General features: G+C 39.8%; 1 protein-coding gene across 5 annotated transcripts in view; it reads left to right on the top strand.

The window, feature by feature from the left end:
- The window catches only part of CCDC191 (coiled-coil domain containing 191), a 94,771-nt gene that overhangs the window by 52,217 nt on the left and 25,142 nt on the right, over window positions 1–17,412 (top strand). For 3 of the 5 annotated variants that reach the window (XR_010664280.1, XM_065943651.1, XM_065943650.1), the window contains exons 10-13: window positions 1,680–2,125; window positions 2,891–2,997; window positions 5,017–5,099; window positions 7,157–7,258. Coding sequence is in view for 4 of the 5 variants with exons in the window: in XM_065943651.1 (XP_065799723.1) it covers window positions 1,680–2,125; window positions 2,891–2,997; window positions 5,017–5,099; window positions 7,157–7,258 (738 nt within the window). In the remaining variant the exon portion in view is untranslated. The remainder of the gene's footprint in view (window positions 1–1,679; window positions 2,126–2,890; window positions 2,998–5,016; window positions 5,100–7,156; window positions 7,259–17,412) is intronic. The other 2 variants (XM_065943652.1, XM_065943653.1) reach the window with 2 other exon arrangements.

Here is a 17,412-nt window from a genome sequence, read left to right as displayed (position 1 = left end):
GAAATTATCAGTTAGCTAATAGAGGAGATTTTCTCTAATTGGGCTCAATTAGAGAAACAGAAAAGTCCTGTTTAATGGTACAATGGTACAATTTGTACCATTAAACAAAAATGTTTAATGATACAATCTGTACCATTAAGATTTTCTTTCATTCTCTTATTTTCACCTTAAAAGTTACCATGATCCAAAAGAAATCTTGTTGCTGTACTCAAGGCTTTTATAGTCTTGCTGGGTTAATAATGCATCATTACCACAAAGTTTAAAAGGACCTAAAACACATACGCTGCTTGACACTAAATTGCTTAAGCAGGTGTTCTCATGAATAAATGTCCACTGACATTTCTGAAATAGAAGGCTATTTTTTAAAGTATTTTAACATTTCAGAGTTTCCATATATTACATCTTTCGCTTTCGCTGAGTCTATGGAAAATATTTCCATCATCATGAAAATTATCTATGAGTTCCCAAGTAAGGCACCCTGATGGAGCTAGAAGCTTCTATGATACAAGATAGTTTATAGTATTTTTCTCCTAACACCACTGTGGATGACAGAATCAAAAACTGATCAGACCATGGAATCAAACTATTCAAGAAGAAACATTTTAACTGTGACATTATTTTAACCAGCATAACTTTTTCTGATTAATGAGTCTGTTTCTTTCCCATCTGTATAGAATTTATAATTGAGAACAACACCTTAATCTGTTAAATGAGATTTATGTGATAAAGCCTTAAAAACTATTAAGCCTTATGCTAATACAAAATATTAGGTAGCATTAGTCTACCCAGTGGGTAGACTAATGTAGGTATTTGCCCAGTGGGCTTGCAAACACTTCCCCCAAATAAATTCTTTGGAATAGCTGGAGACAGTATGGTTTAATCCAGGCCTTGATCCTGAAATAGATAAATACCCTGTGATTAATTTATTAGTGGCAAGAGAGACATTGGAAGAACTGTCATTAAAGAGCTGTTATTATTAAAGAGCTATTATTGATTTGTAAAGTTTTTCTTTAGTTGTCAAGCATTCTTGAGAAAGAATATGTACTTTGCCATAATATTTTCAATTTCTTGTAAAGTGAAAGTGTTAGTTGCTCAGTCGGGTCTGATTATTTGCAACTCCATGGACTGCAGCCCACCAGGCTCCTCTGTCCATGGAATTCTCCAGGCAAGAATACTTAAGTGGGTAGCTATTCCCTTCTCCAGGGGATCTTCCCAACCCAGGAATCGAACCTGGATCTCCTGCATTGCAGGCAGATTCTTTACCATCTGAGCCACCAGGGAAGCCCATTTCCTGCAAAATTCAGGGTCAGTTCATGCAGATTAAATTCCTGGGATGTATATGTGGAGTAATCATGCCCAATTTCTAAATGAACTATCCAAATTAGATATTTCTAAGAGCATATTTTTCTGATCACAAATATCCTGGCCATGGCAATAGTTTCTGTGATTGTACCCACTGTCCCACCAGGTTCTGTGGTGAGCAACAGTACACATTCTAAGAGTGACTCACAAGGCTAAGACTGGCAGCCTCTGAGATAGCCGGGCAGAAGCCCACAGCAGCCATGACTGGGGTCAGGGCAGTTGTGCCATTGAACAGAGCGGCGCTGACTGGGGGGAGATAGAGCTCATCAGCACAGTCCTTTAAATGGATGAGATACAACATATCCCTTATCTCTCAGGTGTCTGCTGTCCCTGCTTTGTGGGAAAAGCCTCCCTCGGGGAGTAGTGGTTGTCTGCCCAGCTACTACCCAGGAAGACCAACAAAGAGCATCTTGCAGGTTCCCCTCCAAAAGGCCCCTCCAGATACGTCTGACAGTAAGCCACACAAGGGCCCAGGTGATGAGCCCTCCCAACAGCCTGGTAACAAAAAGAAGTTCAGAACCAGCAGCCGGAAAGCAGAACCTGTTTGCATGAGTCATTTCTGCAACCGCCATATCTTCCAGCAGCAGCTGATTGAAAAGCAGAAGAAGAAACTTCAGAAACAGCAGAAAACAATTCTGGAGCTGAAGGAAAACCAGCGGCTGGCAGAGGCTCAGCGGGCAGTAGGGCTTACACACCCACAGAGCTGCCAGCTGTCAAACCCGGGAGGAGATGAATGGGAAGGAATCTGTCAGGTGCTTCCAAAGTATGTTCATTGTATTGGAACACTCTCTGGAGTCTTTGTTTTTTGTTTTTTGTTTTTTTACTTTGTAGTCAGAAGGCTCCTCAATTTTACCCAGCATCCAGACTCCATAATTGCTTATTGCATGTGCAAAGCAGAGAGGCCCCATACATTGTGATTGGTATGTGAGAGGTACCAAAAGGTATTTAAGGCAAGTGGCTGCCTATAAGGATCCAGTTGTATACAGTTAGCAACTGTATTGTAGCTGCCTTTGTCTGAGGAGCTCTGTCACTCTACCAGTAAAAGAGAAAAATGCTTACTTGCTCTAACTCGATTTCTGGATTCCTGATTATGTTTAGGACTGAGAAGCCAGGTCAGACAATATCAGGTCTAAATGGAGCAGCCCTAAGGGATGGCTATTTACCTAGCTTAAGTCTGTAGTTGTTAGAGATAAACATCTTTGAACCTAGAATAATAGTCCAAATTTCTCAAAAGCTCTTTAAAATGGTTTTAGACATGCTTGTGATATACTCAGTATATGTGATAAATGGTAGGGTAAGAAGTGGGCAGTATGTATTGATCTGAAGCACTGGGTTGGGAGTCAGAGCACCTGACTCACATCATAGACTCAGGCCAATCACTCAACCTTTCCATGCCTCATTATAACAATTTATTGAATGGGTATACATAGTTATTTCAGAGAGTAAGGATTAATTAAAGTTTGTAAAAGACTTTGAGTTCTGAAATTAGTGATTGGTCTGAATTCTTTTCCCTTTTTTTTCCCCCCAGTTCACCTGTTGCTTTCCTTGGGACTGAAGGTAGTGACTCCCGAAATTCTCTTTCTGGACCCAGAAGGAATCCAAGGCAGTTGATGGCGCCCCATCCCATACTGAAAGGCAGGGCTATCTCTGTGGGACCTGGGTTATGGTTATCTTTCCTCCTGGAGTAGGATATGTTGGAACTGAATCCTGGCAACTGTTGGGTTTTGAGACTTAGCAGAACCTGGTCAAAGTCTAAGATGGGTAGATACGTGACAAGTAGATACACCAGAGAACATCATGACTTTTTCCCTACCCCTCCTGCCAAACTTTCTGGTCCTCCTGGCCAGTACAAAAACAAAACATTGCTGAAAGGTTTAATCATTTTTTTGTAATTTGAGATTTGGATTGTGTTTTTAAAATGGGACAGTTCACAAAGAAATTGAGTAGCTTCTAAGAATAAACACTCAAGGTCACCTGTCATTGTACTTTTTTTTAACATTAAAATACAGATCCGTTTACAGTAATCTACATCAAGTTATTACATCATTTTATAATGAACTGTGCCTTGATGACAGGCTTCTAGAATGAAATCTATAAGCCAGACATTTTAATAACATTTTTGATATGCATAGGAATTGTTTAAACCAAACCATACTATGAAAAGAGAAGCATTCCTTAGAACTCACCTAGTGAAACTGCTAGTTGTTTTTACTCTGTCCTTAGTGATGCACTGAACATATGTTTGTGTGAAGTGGTAAGCACTTTGACAATTTTATTGTGGCTTATAAATCTGACTTTTTACCTGTGGTAGGATTGCTGCCCTGACAGGAAGTGATATCACCAGAAGTACACTGTACCTGAAGTCCCTTCCTGTTAATGAAAAAAATCAGCCATCTGTGCATTGACTCTCTGCCAAGTTAGCAGTTTATGATCTCTTTGTCCATCATTAAGGATGATCAGGAAGTGCCCAGTTTGGTTTGATTATTTTTAAGAAATTATTATTTGATCAAAGAGTTAGCATGTTTTGGAACACCTGGCTATTTTCAGGTAATCTTTAATGACTAGCTCTAGAAAAGATGAAAAAAGGGCATATTACCACAGGCTCTGCCTCTTGGGGCTCTCACTTTAATCCTCTAATCTTGTTTCTGCCTCCTTAAAGACAGTCTCATTCCTGCCATCTGTGTGCCACACTATTCTTTTTCCAGCAAAACCAACACTTTATATCTATAAGAAATTGCCTGCTGGGTTTTTTGTTTAATTCTTGAAACTTGGACTTCAATTTTCTTCTCTGTAACATAGCACAAGGAACCTAAAGTAACCATTGGCTGAGTTAGGTGAGCAGAACTTGATACTCCTCCCACCCATGCCCCTCTGCATGAAACCTCAGCTGGTGACAGAGTCATATTATCAGGCCATCTTGCACATTTGCTTCTTTTGGATTGATATTTAATAAACTGTCAAGAACAGGAGTCTGACACTTAAATTTGTTCAGATGCCAGTTCTTCAGATGCCTAGTACAATTCCATTTCCTGCCCATCTGGATATCCCGGCCCTAAAACTGGTTTAAAATGTGGGCATCATGACCCCAAACCTCAGTTTGTTTGTTGTTGTTGTCACATATACAGACATACATAGTAACCTAGGAGAAAGTAGCAAATTCAATGGTATTTGAGGAGTGATTCTGTTCTCAAAATATTTGTTAGATGTAATTAAAGTTTTTGACATTCATTAAAGGAATTGCCAAATTAAAATTCTGGTTTCTGGATTTCACGTACTAAAAGTTTCTTCAAGACGCATTATCTTATTTCAACCAGTGAACAATTATTCTAATAGAAATGTGAACAAAAACATAATCTGAAAATTGTTCATCATGGCCAAGGATGGGATTATCAGTCCTTAACCTGTAGGATGTGTGTGTATGTGTGTATATACCTATACACACTGTATAATTACAATTTCTGTAATTGTATTTTTATATAAATTTTATGCACATATATATACACATATATATGTGTGTGTGTGTGTATATATATATATTTGGCATTGTGAAATATAGAAAAGAAAACTTTAACACTAAATTTTACCATAAAATGGAGACATTTATTTTCCAGTGTTCCTTATATATTTTATATTGGAACTCTTACTGTTTTCTAGCCATGGAAGAGAGAGCAGTTCAGCGAGCTGAACGTAGGCGGATCTTGGCAGAGAAGAAGAAAAAACAAGAAGAGGAGAAATTGGTAATAAATCAAGAATGCAAACTGAGGCAAGAAAAAGGATCTGTATAGACCTTCATTAAAAACTGAAACCTAGGTTGTTTAAGGCCACTAAGACAGTAGCATAACACCAACTTTGGATATGGCTTTTTGCCTCCTGGCCTGAACTCTGTAATAGTTTCAGGAAAATGAAGAGAAGGAGCATCAGCATCATTAGTATAGCAACAATGAAATGTTTTGAAAGTTGATAGAGCTAGCAAATTAGGAGATTTACACATAACCAAGACTGATGTGTAATGGGTGAATGTTCAACCTGATAAGTTTACAAAGGTGGGTAATTTTTTTTTTTAATTGGAGGCTAATTATTTTACAGTATTATAGTGGTTTTTGCCATACATCAACATGAATAAGCCATGGGCACACGTGTGTTCCCCATCCAGAACACCCCTCCCACCTCCCTCCCCATCCCATCCCCCAGGGTCATCCCAGTGCACCAGCCCTGAGCACTCTGTCTCATGCATTGAACCTGGACCGGCGATTCACTTCACATATGATAGTAACATGTTTCAACGCTACCCTCTCAAATCATCCCACCCTTGCCTTCTCCCACAGAGTCAAAAAGACTTTTCTTTACATCTGTGTCTTCTTTTGCTGTCTCAGATATAGGGTCATCGTTAGCATCTTTCTAAATTCCATATATATGTGTTAGTATACTGTATTGGTGTCTTTCTTTCTGACTTACTTTACTCTGTATAATATGCTGCAGTTTCATCCTCCTCATTAGAATGGATTCAAATGCATTCTTTTTAATGGCTGAGTAATATTCCATTGTGTATATGTACTACAGCTTTCTTATCCATTCGTCTGCCAGTGGACATCTAGGTTGCTTCCATGCCCTGGCTGTTGTACACAGTGCTGTGATGAACATTGGGGTGCACATGTCTCTCAATTCTGGTTTCCTCAATGTGTATGCCCAGCAGTGGGATTGCTAGGTTGTATGGAAGTTCTATTTCCAGTTTTTTAAGGAATCTCCGCATTGTTCTCCATAGTGACTGTACTAGTTTGCATTCCCACCAACAGTGTAAGAGGGTTCCTTTTTCTCCACCCCCTCTCCAGCATTTATTGTTTATAGACTTTTTGATAGCAGCCATTCTGACTGGCCTGAGATGGTACCTCATTGTGGTTTTGATTTGCATTTCTCTGATAATGAGTGATGTTGAGCATCTTTTTTTTTTTCATGTGTTTGTTAGCCATCTGTATGTCTTCTTTGGAGAAATGTTTGTTTAGTTCTTTGGCCCATTTTTTGATTGGGTTGTTTATTTTTCTGGAATTGAGCTGCAGGAGCTGCTTGTATATTTTTAGATTAATTCTTTGTCAGTTGCTTTGTTTGCTATTATTTTCTCCCATTCTGAAGGCTGTCTTTTCACCTTGCTTATAGTTTAAAGGTGGGAAATTCTTAACCTTCCAAAGTCTTGATCTGGACTGCCAAAAGGAAATTTTGTAGGGGCTTCCCTGGTGGCTCAGCAGTAAAGAATCTGCCTGTGATGCAGGTGACCCAGGTTCAGTCCCTGGATCGGGAGGATTCCCTGGAGAAGGGAATGGCAATCCACTCCAGTATTATTGCCTGGAGAATTCCATGGAAAGAGGAGCCTGGCAGGCTACAGTCCATAGAGTCACAAAGGTTCGGACACAACTAAAGCGACTGAGCATGCAAGAAAAAATAAATAGTTCTAACAGTTTTGTTTGTTTTGGTGAAATGGAAGAAAATTTTTTCTTATACTGTGTATAGTTTGGATTTAGTATTTCATAAATGAAATAAGAACTAAAGAGTAATCATTTTATGATGAAAAGTTAATGGTCTCATTCATGTTCAGCCTCATCTTCCCAAGTAGAAGAGAATCCCTTTGGAGAAACAGTTAAGTTATACAACTGACCACCTGTTACTTGGGTTTTCTACTTTTAATACATAGTGCAGGCTTCTTCCAGACTGGGTGAGCACTTTGGTAGATAGTGGACTTTCCTCAACATAAACAATCTTATTTCTGTGCAAATTGATTTTTACAAATTCTAATCTTGATCAGGCCCAGTTAAAGGCCCAAGAGGAGGAGCGTCAGAAGAGGGAGGCAGAAGAAAAGGAGGCTCAGCTTGAGAAAAAAAGAGAAGAGAAGAGACTGAAGAAAATGGTTAGTAGTTTCTGTTTGGTCAGCCACCTATCCCATGAAGCCTGCTGTGTGTGATCCTATAGTCCTATGCACCTTCCCTCCCCAGAATTTCTGTCTAGAACACTCTTCTCTCACCTCCACCCTCTTTTCTACCTTACTTAATAACAGCCTGCTCACTCCTCAGATCTTAACTCAACCCAGTTAGCCTTTCCTGCCTTGCCCCACCCTCCTCTCTAACCAGGGTTAGGTGAGATCCCCTTTATGGATTCTGAGTATATTTCCTTCAAAGTATTGGGTTGGCCAGAAAGTTCTATCCTGCATGAAACTGAAAATGAATTAACCCCTTTCCCAGAAGAGGAAGTAAAGTCCTTGAATGATGTTTATCCTTCTCCTTTCTATCCCCTAACTTAAATGCTATAATATAAAATTAACAGTACTGAAATACCATGACACAAAGTCAGTACATCTTTTGTTACATGATTAGAGAATAAGAGTGGAAATAGAACAAGATACATATACACACAAACATACTCACAGCAAAATAAGAAGGGAATACTTACGACAATTCCAGTCTTCATTTCTGTAACCAGTCAAGTGGATGTAGTTGGTATTTATAGTTACCTTCTTCCACTGGCCACTACCCCTTTGTCTTCAGTGAGCATCTCTGCTAGTTATGGGGTGACCTGAACCTTCATTCTGGAAGGGTTTGGCCTGTTAGTAGTCCGGCATGGATTGGGTTGTAGTTTTCCTTTCACCTTATCACAGGGCATGATAATACTAAGAGATACCCTAAGGGTTCTCCTATATTCTAGTCATATTCTTCTTCACCTCCATTGAGGAGTAGTACCAATTCCCCCTTAGTGACCAGGGTCAGTCACCCCAGCCAGCACTTCCTTATTTACCTTTTGATTCAGAGGCTTGAGGAACCCACAAGGCCTAGCTGGCATTGTTTTCAGTTCAGTGGGATCATTGTGTATCTCCTTATGGAAGCATTCCCCCATTTGGAACCAAGATCTCTAGGCCAACAGAACATTTATTTGTAAGAAAAGGAAACCAGAAATTTTCCTAGTGAATGGTGCCACTTCCACTTTCACCCCTAGCTTCCTGGAGAAACAGTACCATATATTGGATGCTGATTCAAAGTATAGACAGCCTTCTGGAGATCCTTAGCCTAGACCTGCAAGGTACTGCCACCTAACTGGTGTTGCAACTCGGTCTTCCAAAGGTCATAACACCATTCTGGAGAGCAAGCTGCTTCAGGATGGTGGTAAGACCAGTAAATTCCATGTGTATGGGTCCATTGCTCCACTTCTTTTGCTGCTAAGTGAGTTCCATGATCAGAAGCAATGCTGTGTGGAAACCACGATAGTGAAGAAGGCATTCAGTAAACCTAGGGAAGGTTGGACTGCCATGACAAAACACCACAGAGCAGGTGGCTTACATGAGAAAACTTAATTTTCTCACAGTCTAGGAGGCTGGATGTTGAAGGTCAGGGTGCTAGCATGGTTGGTTTCTGATGAGAGCTCTCTTCCTGGCAGCAGAAGACCACCTTCTCAGTGTATCGTCCCATGTCCTTTCCTTGGCGCATGTACACAAGGGGAGAGTGACAGTATGTAAGTTCTCTGGTGTCTCTTCTTATAAGTATACTTATACTTGTATATAAGTATACTTATATACTTATATAAGTATACTTATAAGTATACCCTTAGAGCTTATCATAAGTTATTTAAAATTCCCTCTCTGATAGTTCCAACATCTTTGTGATATGTGGGTTTTGTTCTGATGATGGCTTTATCTTTTCAGGCTGTATTAATTTCTTATTTTTTAATGTCTTTATTTTTTGTTGTTGTTGAAAGCCAGCCATGTACAGGGCAATGGAAACTGAGGTAAAGGGGCCTTTAGTGTGGAGATTTGTGTTAATCTAGCCAGGAATCAGTCTATGTTTGAAGTTGGTTGTTGCTATGAGCACTATAGACTTCAGTTTTCTCTAGTGACTATTTTTTTGTCCCCTCTTTTGGCTCTAGGTCTTCCCTTTGTGTGGTTCCCTGAGGAAACCTGTCTCTTGGCAGTCCTCCAGTTATACTCCACTGTCATTATGAGGTTTGCTAGCACACTGGTGTGCTGAGGATGAGTGGAGCATTCTCTAATGTTGTGATGAATCTCACTCTTTGGAGTACACAGTATTGGCCATTCAGAAGAATTTTGGCTCTTATTCTAGGGTCAGAGATTTTCCCTGCACCTGTGCTCCTGTCTTTCAGTCTCCACTGTCTCTGTCTGTGATCTTAGAGCACTTTGCTCTGTGAGGTTCCTTCTCCACTTAAATGAGATAAGGAGGTTACTCTGGTCAGAGTTCCCCTCCTCCAGTGGCAGCAGCCTCAGCCTAATGCCTTCAGGTGGTGCTGCTTGCAGATGAAGGCCAGAAGAAGAGTCTGGGCAGATTTTCCAGAGGTTGCTGTTCCTCTGCCCCAGCTAGACCCATGATGGGAGCTTTATCTGAACTCTCCCTTGATCTTCCCTGTGAAAGTCTGGTGGAGTTCTTTGCTGTCCAAGGGACTCTCAAGAGTCTTCTCCAAGACCACAGTTCAAAAGCATCAATTCCTCGGCACTCAGCTTTCTTTATAGTCCAACTCTCACATCCATACATGACCACTGGAAAAACCAGAGCTTTGACTATATGGACCTTTGTTGGCAAAGCAATGTCTCTGCTTTTTAATATGCCGTCTAGGGTGGTCATAACTTTTCTTCCAAGGAGCAAGTGTCTTTTCATGGCTGCAGTCACCATCTGCAGTGATTTTGGAGCCCAAGAAAATAAAGTCAGCCACTGTTCCCATTGTTTCCCCATCTATTTGCCATGAAGTGAATTGGACCAGATGCCATGATCTTAGTTTTCTGAATGTTGAGTTTTAAGCCAACTTTTTCACTCTCCTCTTTCACTTTGATAAAGAGGTCTTTAGTTCTTCTTCTCTTTCTGCCATAAATGTGATGTTCTGTTGTCCAGTTCTGTTGCTTTTTGACCTGCCTACAGATTTCTCAGGAGGCAGGTCAGGTGGTCTGGTATTCCCATCTCTTTAAGAATTTTCCACAGTTTGTTGTGATCCACATAGTCAAAGGCTTTGGCATAGTCAATAAAGTAGAAGTAGATGTTCTTCTGGAACTCTCTTGCTTTTTTGATGATCCAGTGGATGTTGGCAATTTGATCTCTGGTTCCTCTCCTTTTCTAAATCCAGCTGAACATCTGGAAGTTCATGGTTCATGTACTGTTGAATCCTGGCTTGGAAAATTTTGAGCATTATGTTACTAGCGTGTGAGATGAGTACAATTGTGCGGTAGTTTGAGCATTCTTTGGCATTGCCTTTCTTTGGGATTGGAATGAAAACTGACCTTTTCCAGTCCTGTGGCCACTCCTGAGTTTTCCAGCAATTACAGGATGTCTGGCTCTAGGTGAGTGATCACACCATTGTGATTATCTGTGTTGTGAAGATCTTTTTTGTATAGTTCTTCTGTGTATTCCTGCCACCTCTTCTTAATATCTTCTGCGTCTGTTAGGTTCATACCATTTCTGTCCTTTATTGTACCCATCTTTGCATGAAATGCTCTCTTTGTGTTTCTAATTTTCTTGAAGAGATCTCTAGTCTTTCCCATTCTATTGTTTTCCTCTATTTCTTTGCGTTGATCACTGAGGGAGGCTTTTTTATCTCTCGTTGCTATTCTCTGGAACTCTGCATTCAAATGGTATATCTTTCCTTTTCTCCTTTGCCTTTCACTTCTCTTCTTTTCACAGCTATTTGTAAGGCCTCCTCAGACAACCATTTTGCCTTTTTGCTTTTCTTTTCCATGGGGATGGTCTTGATCCCTGTCTCTTGTACAATGTCACGAACCTCCATTCATAGTTCTTCAGGCACTCTGTCTAACAGATCTAATCCCTTGAATCTGTCTGTCACTTCCACTGTATAATCGTAAGGGATTTGATTTAGGTCATATCTGAATGGTCTAGTGGTTTTCCCTGCTTTCTTCAATTTAAATCTGAATTTGGCAATAAGGAGTTCATGATCTGAGCCACAGTCAGCTCCCAGTCTTGTTTTTTCTGTCTGTGTAGAGCTTCTTCATCTTTGGCTGCAAAGAATATAATCAGTATTGATCATCTGGTGATGTCCATTTGTAGAGTCTCCTCTTGTGTTGTTGGAAGAGGGTGTTTCTATGACAGTGCGTTCTCTTGGCAAAACTCTGTTAGCCTTTGCCCTGCTTCATTCTGTACTCCAAGGCCAAATTTGCCCATTACTCCAGTTATTTCTTGACTTCCTATTTTTGCATTCTAGTCCTCTTAAGATGAAAAGGACATGTGTTTTGGGTGTTAGTTCTATAAGGTCTTGTAGGTCTTCACAGAACTGTTCAGCTTCTTCAGCATTACTGGTTGGGGCATAGACTTGGATTACTGTGATGTGTATGGTTTGCCTTAGAAACGAAGAGAGATCACTTTGTCATTTTTGAGATTGCATCCAAGTACTGCTTTTGAGACTCTTTTGTTGACTATGATGGCTACTCCATTTCTTCTAAGGGATTATTGCCCACAGTAGTAGATACAGTGGCCGCATGAGTTAAATTCACCCATTCCAGTCCATTTTTGTTTGCAGATTCCTAAAATGTCTATGTTCACTCTTGCCATCTCCCGTATGACCACTTCCAATTTGCCCTGATGCATGGACCTAACATTTCAGGTTCCTATGCAGTATTGCTCTTTAGAGCATCTGACTTTACTTCCATCATCAGTCACATCCACAACGGGGTGTTGTTTTTGCTTTGTCTCTGTCTCTTCCTTCTTTCTGGAGCTATTTCTCCACTGATCTCCAGTAGCATATTGGGCACCTACTGACCTGGGGAGTTCATCTTTCAGTGTCCTATCTTTTTGCCTTTTCATACTGTTCATAGGGTTCTCATGTTGTAGCCACACATTCTGGGAAACAAACTCACTCAGAAGGACAATGCAGATAGTGGAGTGCAGTTTATTACACCGGCAGGCCCAAGGCAGAGTCTCCTCTTAGCCAAGGACCCCAACCAGCATTTGTGAAAATCTTATACCCCGTGTGTACATGTCCAAACCCACCACCCTAAATTCCTTGAGACTTACATAAACTAAGGAAGGGTAAATACAATCGCAATAACCCCATCACTCATGTGCCATGTGCTCAGACAGTTAAACAATTATCCAATAATCAATAAGCACGAGGTTACACTCCGACAGGTACAGAGAAACTTATGGCCTGTCTGGAGGAAGGGGTGATTAGTGTATGTGTTCTCTTAGGCGATGAGTAACCGGGATACGATCTTCAAGATTCCCCAGTCCGGAGGGGGACTTATCCTTCTGTTGTCGTTTCCATAGACACTAAACACAGAGTTCAGAGTCCATTGGAGAGATGACCGAGCATGATCAGCATGAACAGGCCTAAGATGGAGTCCAGGCCCTATGAATTCCTTCTTCAGTCACGGCAAGAATACTGAAGTGGTTTGCCATTCCCTTCTCCAGTGGACCACGTTTTGTCAGAACTCTCCACCATGACCTGTCCATATCGGGTGGCCCTACACGGCATGGCTGATAGTTTCATTGAGTTAGACCAGGCTGTGGACCATGTGATCAGATGATTAGTTTACTGTGATTGTGGTTTTCAGTCTGTCTGCTCTCTGTTGGAGAAGGATAGGAGGCTTATGGAAGCTTCCTAATGGGAGAGACTGACTGAGGGGGAAACTGGGTCTTGTTCTAAGGCGGCCTCTGGGAGGTCCAAAGTGTTAGTTGCTGAGTCATGTCCGACTTTTTGTGACCCCATGGACTGTAGCCTGCCAGGCTCCTCTGTCCTTGGAATTCTCCAGGAAGGAATACCGGAGTGGGTTGCCATTCCCTTCCCCAGGGATATTCCCAACCCAGGGATCAAACTCAGGTCTCCTGCATTGCAGGCAGATTCTTTACCATCTGAGTCACCGGGAAGCCCCAAGGTCCACAAGGGGCAGGTTAAATATGAGACACCTACTAGACATTGAAATGAAAACATTATATAGGCACTTGAATATGTAAACTTGGATATCAAGATTACAGTAAGGAATCTGGCCATCAAAAACATGTCAGTGTTTTAATGCTCTAGACATGAATGAAATCAACTTGGGATATTATGTGGAGAGAGAAGAAATGCAAAAATCCAGGATCATGTCTGAGAGTATATGAATAACTACTCAAGAGGATGAGCTAGTGAGATAGAAAGAGTAGCAAGAGAATTGTTTATTGAAAAGCTGAGAGAAAAAAAGTATTTCTAGAAGGAAGTGATGGTAGTTAACTGGGCTAAATGCTGCTGGGTACAGTTAAAAAGAGGACAGACAAACTTTTATTTGGCAACATGGAGATTGCTCATGACATAGACAAGAGTGCTTTTAGTGGACTGCTGGGAAGGGAACCCCATTTCAGGAAGTTGACGAAAGAATAGGTGGTGAGGCAATAGAGACCATGCATGTGGTAGAGGTCACATGGGGTCAAAGAAGAACTTTTGTTTTCTGTTGGTGATTGGTCTTTTTTGTGTTATTTTGTTAAAAGATGGGCGGTACCAGTACATATTTGCATATTTATGGGAATGGTCTAGTAGTGAGAGAAAAAATCATGATACAGTAGAGCAAAGATCATAAATTACAGGAGTGCCTAAGTGGGAATACGTCCCAGAGCACAATGAAAGGGTGACTTATAAAGGATCGAAGGCAAAGTGTGAGAATGGTGTCAAAAGTTCATCAGGCACTCTGTTATTCTTCTTAACCTTGCTGTAATTCCTTGTCTTTCTTTCAAAGCAGTAGTGATGGAAATATATATATATATATGTATATATACATACATACATATATGTGCTTCCTTGGTGGTTCAGACAGTAATGAATCTGCTTGCTTATGTGGGAAATCCAAGTTTGACCCCTGGGTCAGGAAGATCCCCTGGAGAAGGGAATGGCAACCTACTCCAGTATTCATGCCTGGAGAATTCCATGGATAGAAGACCCTGGCGGGGTACAGTCCATGGCGTCACAAAGAGTTGGAAATGACTCAGTAACGAACACTCAGTTTTCATTTGTGTGTGTGTGTATGCAAGCATGCTTACAATTGTGCCTGACTCTTTGCAATCCTGTTTAAAGAGGATACCCAACAAACAACATGAAACAAATGACTCATTTGTTTCATGTTGTTTGTTGAGTAATTTAAATCAGAAAGATACCCTGATTTTGTGTTCCTTTTTAGCCTGAGTGAGGTATGCTCTGTAAAACCTTAGGTGCATAGATCACCCTCCACCCCCACTCCCGCCCCCCCGAGTATAAGCGTCATCTCAAGGCAGACACTTTCGTTTCATGTTATCCTCCCAGTAAATCTTAGATGCAGGCATTATGGACATTTTATATACAAGTAAGTGGAAAATATAGTAATAATAGTAAAACACAATCAACTGTATTGAGGAATCCTTAATCAAGGCAGGAAATACACATCTAAATTGCTATATATGAAAACAGAATTTTGGCTCAAGAAGATCTCTGGTTTATTCAATGTTTTTCTACTTTTCCATGGAAAAGTAGAATTTTTTTTTAATCTACAAACAAATAAATGCTGGAGACAGTGCGGAGAAAAGGGAACCCTCCTACAATGTTGCTGGGAATGTAAATTGGTGCAGTCACTATGGAGAACAGTGTAGAAGTTCCTTAAAACTAAAAATATAGCTACTGTATGATCCAGCAATCCCACTCCTGGGTATTTATCCAAAAAAGTTGAAAACCCTAGTTGAAAAAGATACATACAGCACAGTGTTCATTGTAGCACTATTTACAATAATCAGCACTATTTACAATAAATTTACAATAATTTACAATAATGGAAGCAACTGAAATTTCCATCAACAGAGAACTAGATAAACAAGATGTGGTACATATATAGTGTGGAATATAACTCAGTCATAAAATAAAAGAACAAAATAATGCCATTTATAGCAACATAGGTAGACCTAGAGTTTCTCATATTGAGTAAAGTAAGTTAGACACAGAAAGATAAATATCATATGATATCGCTTATATGTGGAATCTAAGAAAAGGGTACAAATGAACTTATCTACGAAATAGAAATAGAGTTTCAGAAATAGAAAACAAACTTACGGTTACCAAAGAGGAAAGATGAGTGGGATAAATAAATTAGGAATTTGGGGAAAGGGATAAGTTAGGAGATTGGAACTGATGTATACACACTATTATAATATAAAATAGATAACTAATAAGGACCTGCTGTGTAGCACAGAGAACTTTACTTGATACTCTGTAATGGCCATTGTGGGAAGAGTATCTTAAAAAGCATGAATATATGTATATGTATAACTGATTCACTTTGCTGTACACCTGAAACTAACACAACATTGTAAATCAACAATACTCCAATAAAAATTAGTTAATTAGTTAAATAGGCCATTTCCCCCCACAAACCATCTGAAAATGGCTTTGCTTAAGATCCTACAACACCAGCCATAGAGTTGTATTATAACTGAAGATAACAGGTGTGCATATGCATAGGATTAGCCAAGGCCAAGGACTTCTCCAGAGACTGTCTGTGTTAGACACCTGTCTGCAATTTGCAACTGCTGCTTGATGCTAGAGGGACATTTCAGTGGATGTGAAAATGGCCACCTTTTGTTTTCCTCCCCGCTTAACTCTTGGCTCTCTCTTGTTGGTCTTGGTGGTGCTTTAGTCACTAAGTCATGTTTGATTCTTGTGACCCCATGGACTGTAGCCCACCAGGCTCCTTTGTCCATGGGATTCTCCAGGCAGCAATACTGGAGTGGGTTGCCATTTCCTTCTCCAGGGGATCTTCCCAACCCAGGAATCAAACCCAAGTCTCCTGCATTGCAGGCAGATTCTTTACCAATTGAGCTATCAGGGAAGCCCTTGTTGGTCATAAGAAGATTCTTATAAATAATTTTTGTTTCTGTCCATTCAATTCAATATATAAAGTGTCTGTAATAAAGATTATGAGGGTAATTTTGGTTTAATTCTTTGGAGAATATGGACATTTCCTTTTTGTTGAGAAATGTGTACAGATACAAGTAGTTTGGCATGGAAGATCAGAGCAAATATCCCTCCCATATTAGAAATGTTCCAGTGCCTTCTCTCATTTTTTTCCCCCTCAGAGAAGACTCAAGACTATTAAGTAGTTTGTCAGAATCAGCCAATTCACTACAACCATTTTCTTGAAGTGAAATTGTAGGAAATGAAGACAAAGAAGCTTAAATTAAGAGTTTTTTTAGTTTTTACTGCTGAAACTGACTACTGTGAAGAAAGTGTGAAGTCTTTGCTTTTACTCCTGTGACTTTCATAACAGCCGCCATTGGACTTTTAATGGAGTATCTTTGAATTTGAAGTTATTCATATATAAATTTCTACCCCATGATCTAAATGAAGGGGCTATATTGCTGTTTTCCATAATAATAAGGAGGAAATAGTGATTTCTCTCTTAACTGAATGTTTTACTTTCTAGTAACTTGGTGAGATATAAATCATTTCTGTGAACAATCCTGAATAATTCAAAGGATATGCATAGCTCTGATTCCTGTAGGACTCATGAGGAACTTTTTCTCCCCTTCTTGGCAGAGTTGCTTCCTTTTTTTTTTTAATGCTCCAGAGTTCTGTTACCATGATTAACATGCTATTTGGTGGTTACATATTCAAATTAAAATAATTAGTGATTTGTTGAAATGAAATTCATGAGTTTTCAGGTCATTGCATCTTTACTTTTTGTTCAGTTTTATTGAGGTATAATTGACAAAATTGTAAGTTACTAAAATGTACATACAATATGGGATTCCCACTGGGTTAATTAATATGTCCATCACCTTACATATTTATTGTGCTTGTGTGTAAGAACACTTACATTCTTCTCACTTAGTAAATTTCAAAATTGTGAGAATATTATCAACTATAGTTACCTTGTTACACGTTAGGTTCTCAGACCTTATTCATCTTGTAACTGAAAATTTGTACCCTTTTTCTGGGCCTTGCCTATTTCTGCTACCTCAAAAGGCACTGGCATTTCTCTCTCTGTTTCTGTAAGTTCAACTTTTTTTTTTTTTAAGATGCCACATATAAGTGATACCACTCAGTGTTTGTCTCAGTCTTGCTTATTTTACT

Source organism: Muntiacus reevesi, chromosome 8, assembly GCF_963930625.1.
Source record: "Muntiacus reevesi chromosome 8, mMunRee1.1, whole genome shotgun sequence".
Classification (NCBI taxonomy): domain Eukaryota; kingdom Metazoa; phylum Chordata; class Mammalia; order Artiodactyla; family Cervidae; genus Muntiacus; species Muntiacus reevesi.
The sequence above is the reverse complement of the archived record's forward strand: the minus strand, read 5'-3'. Positions and strand labels throughout refer to the sequence as shown.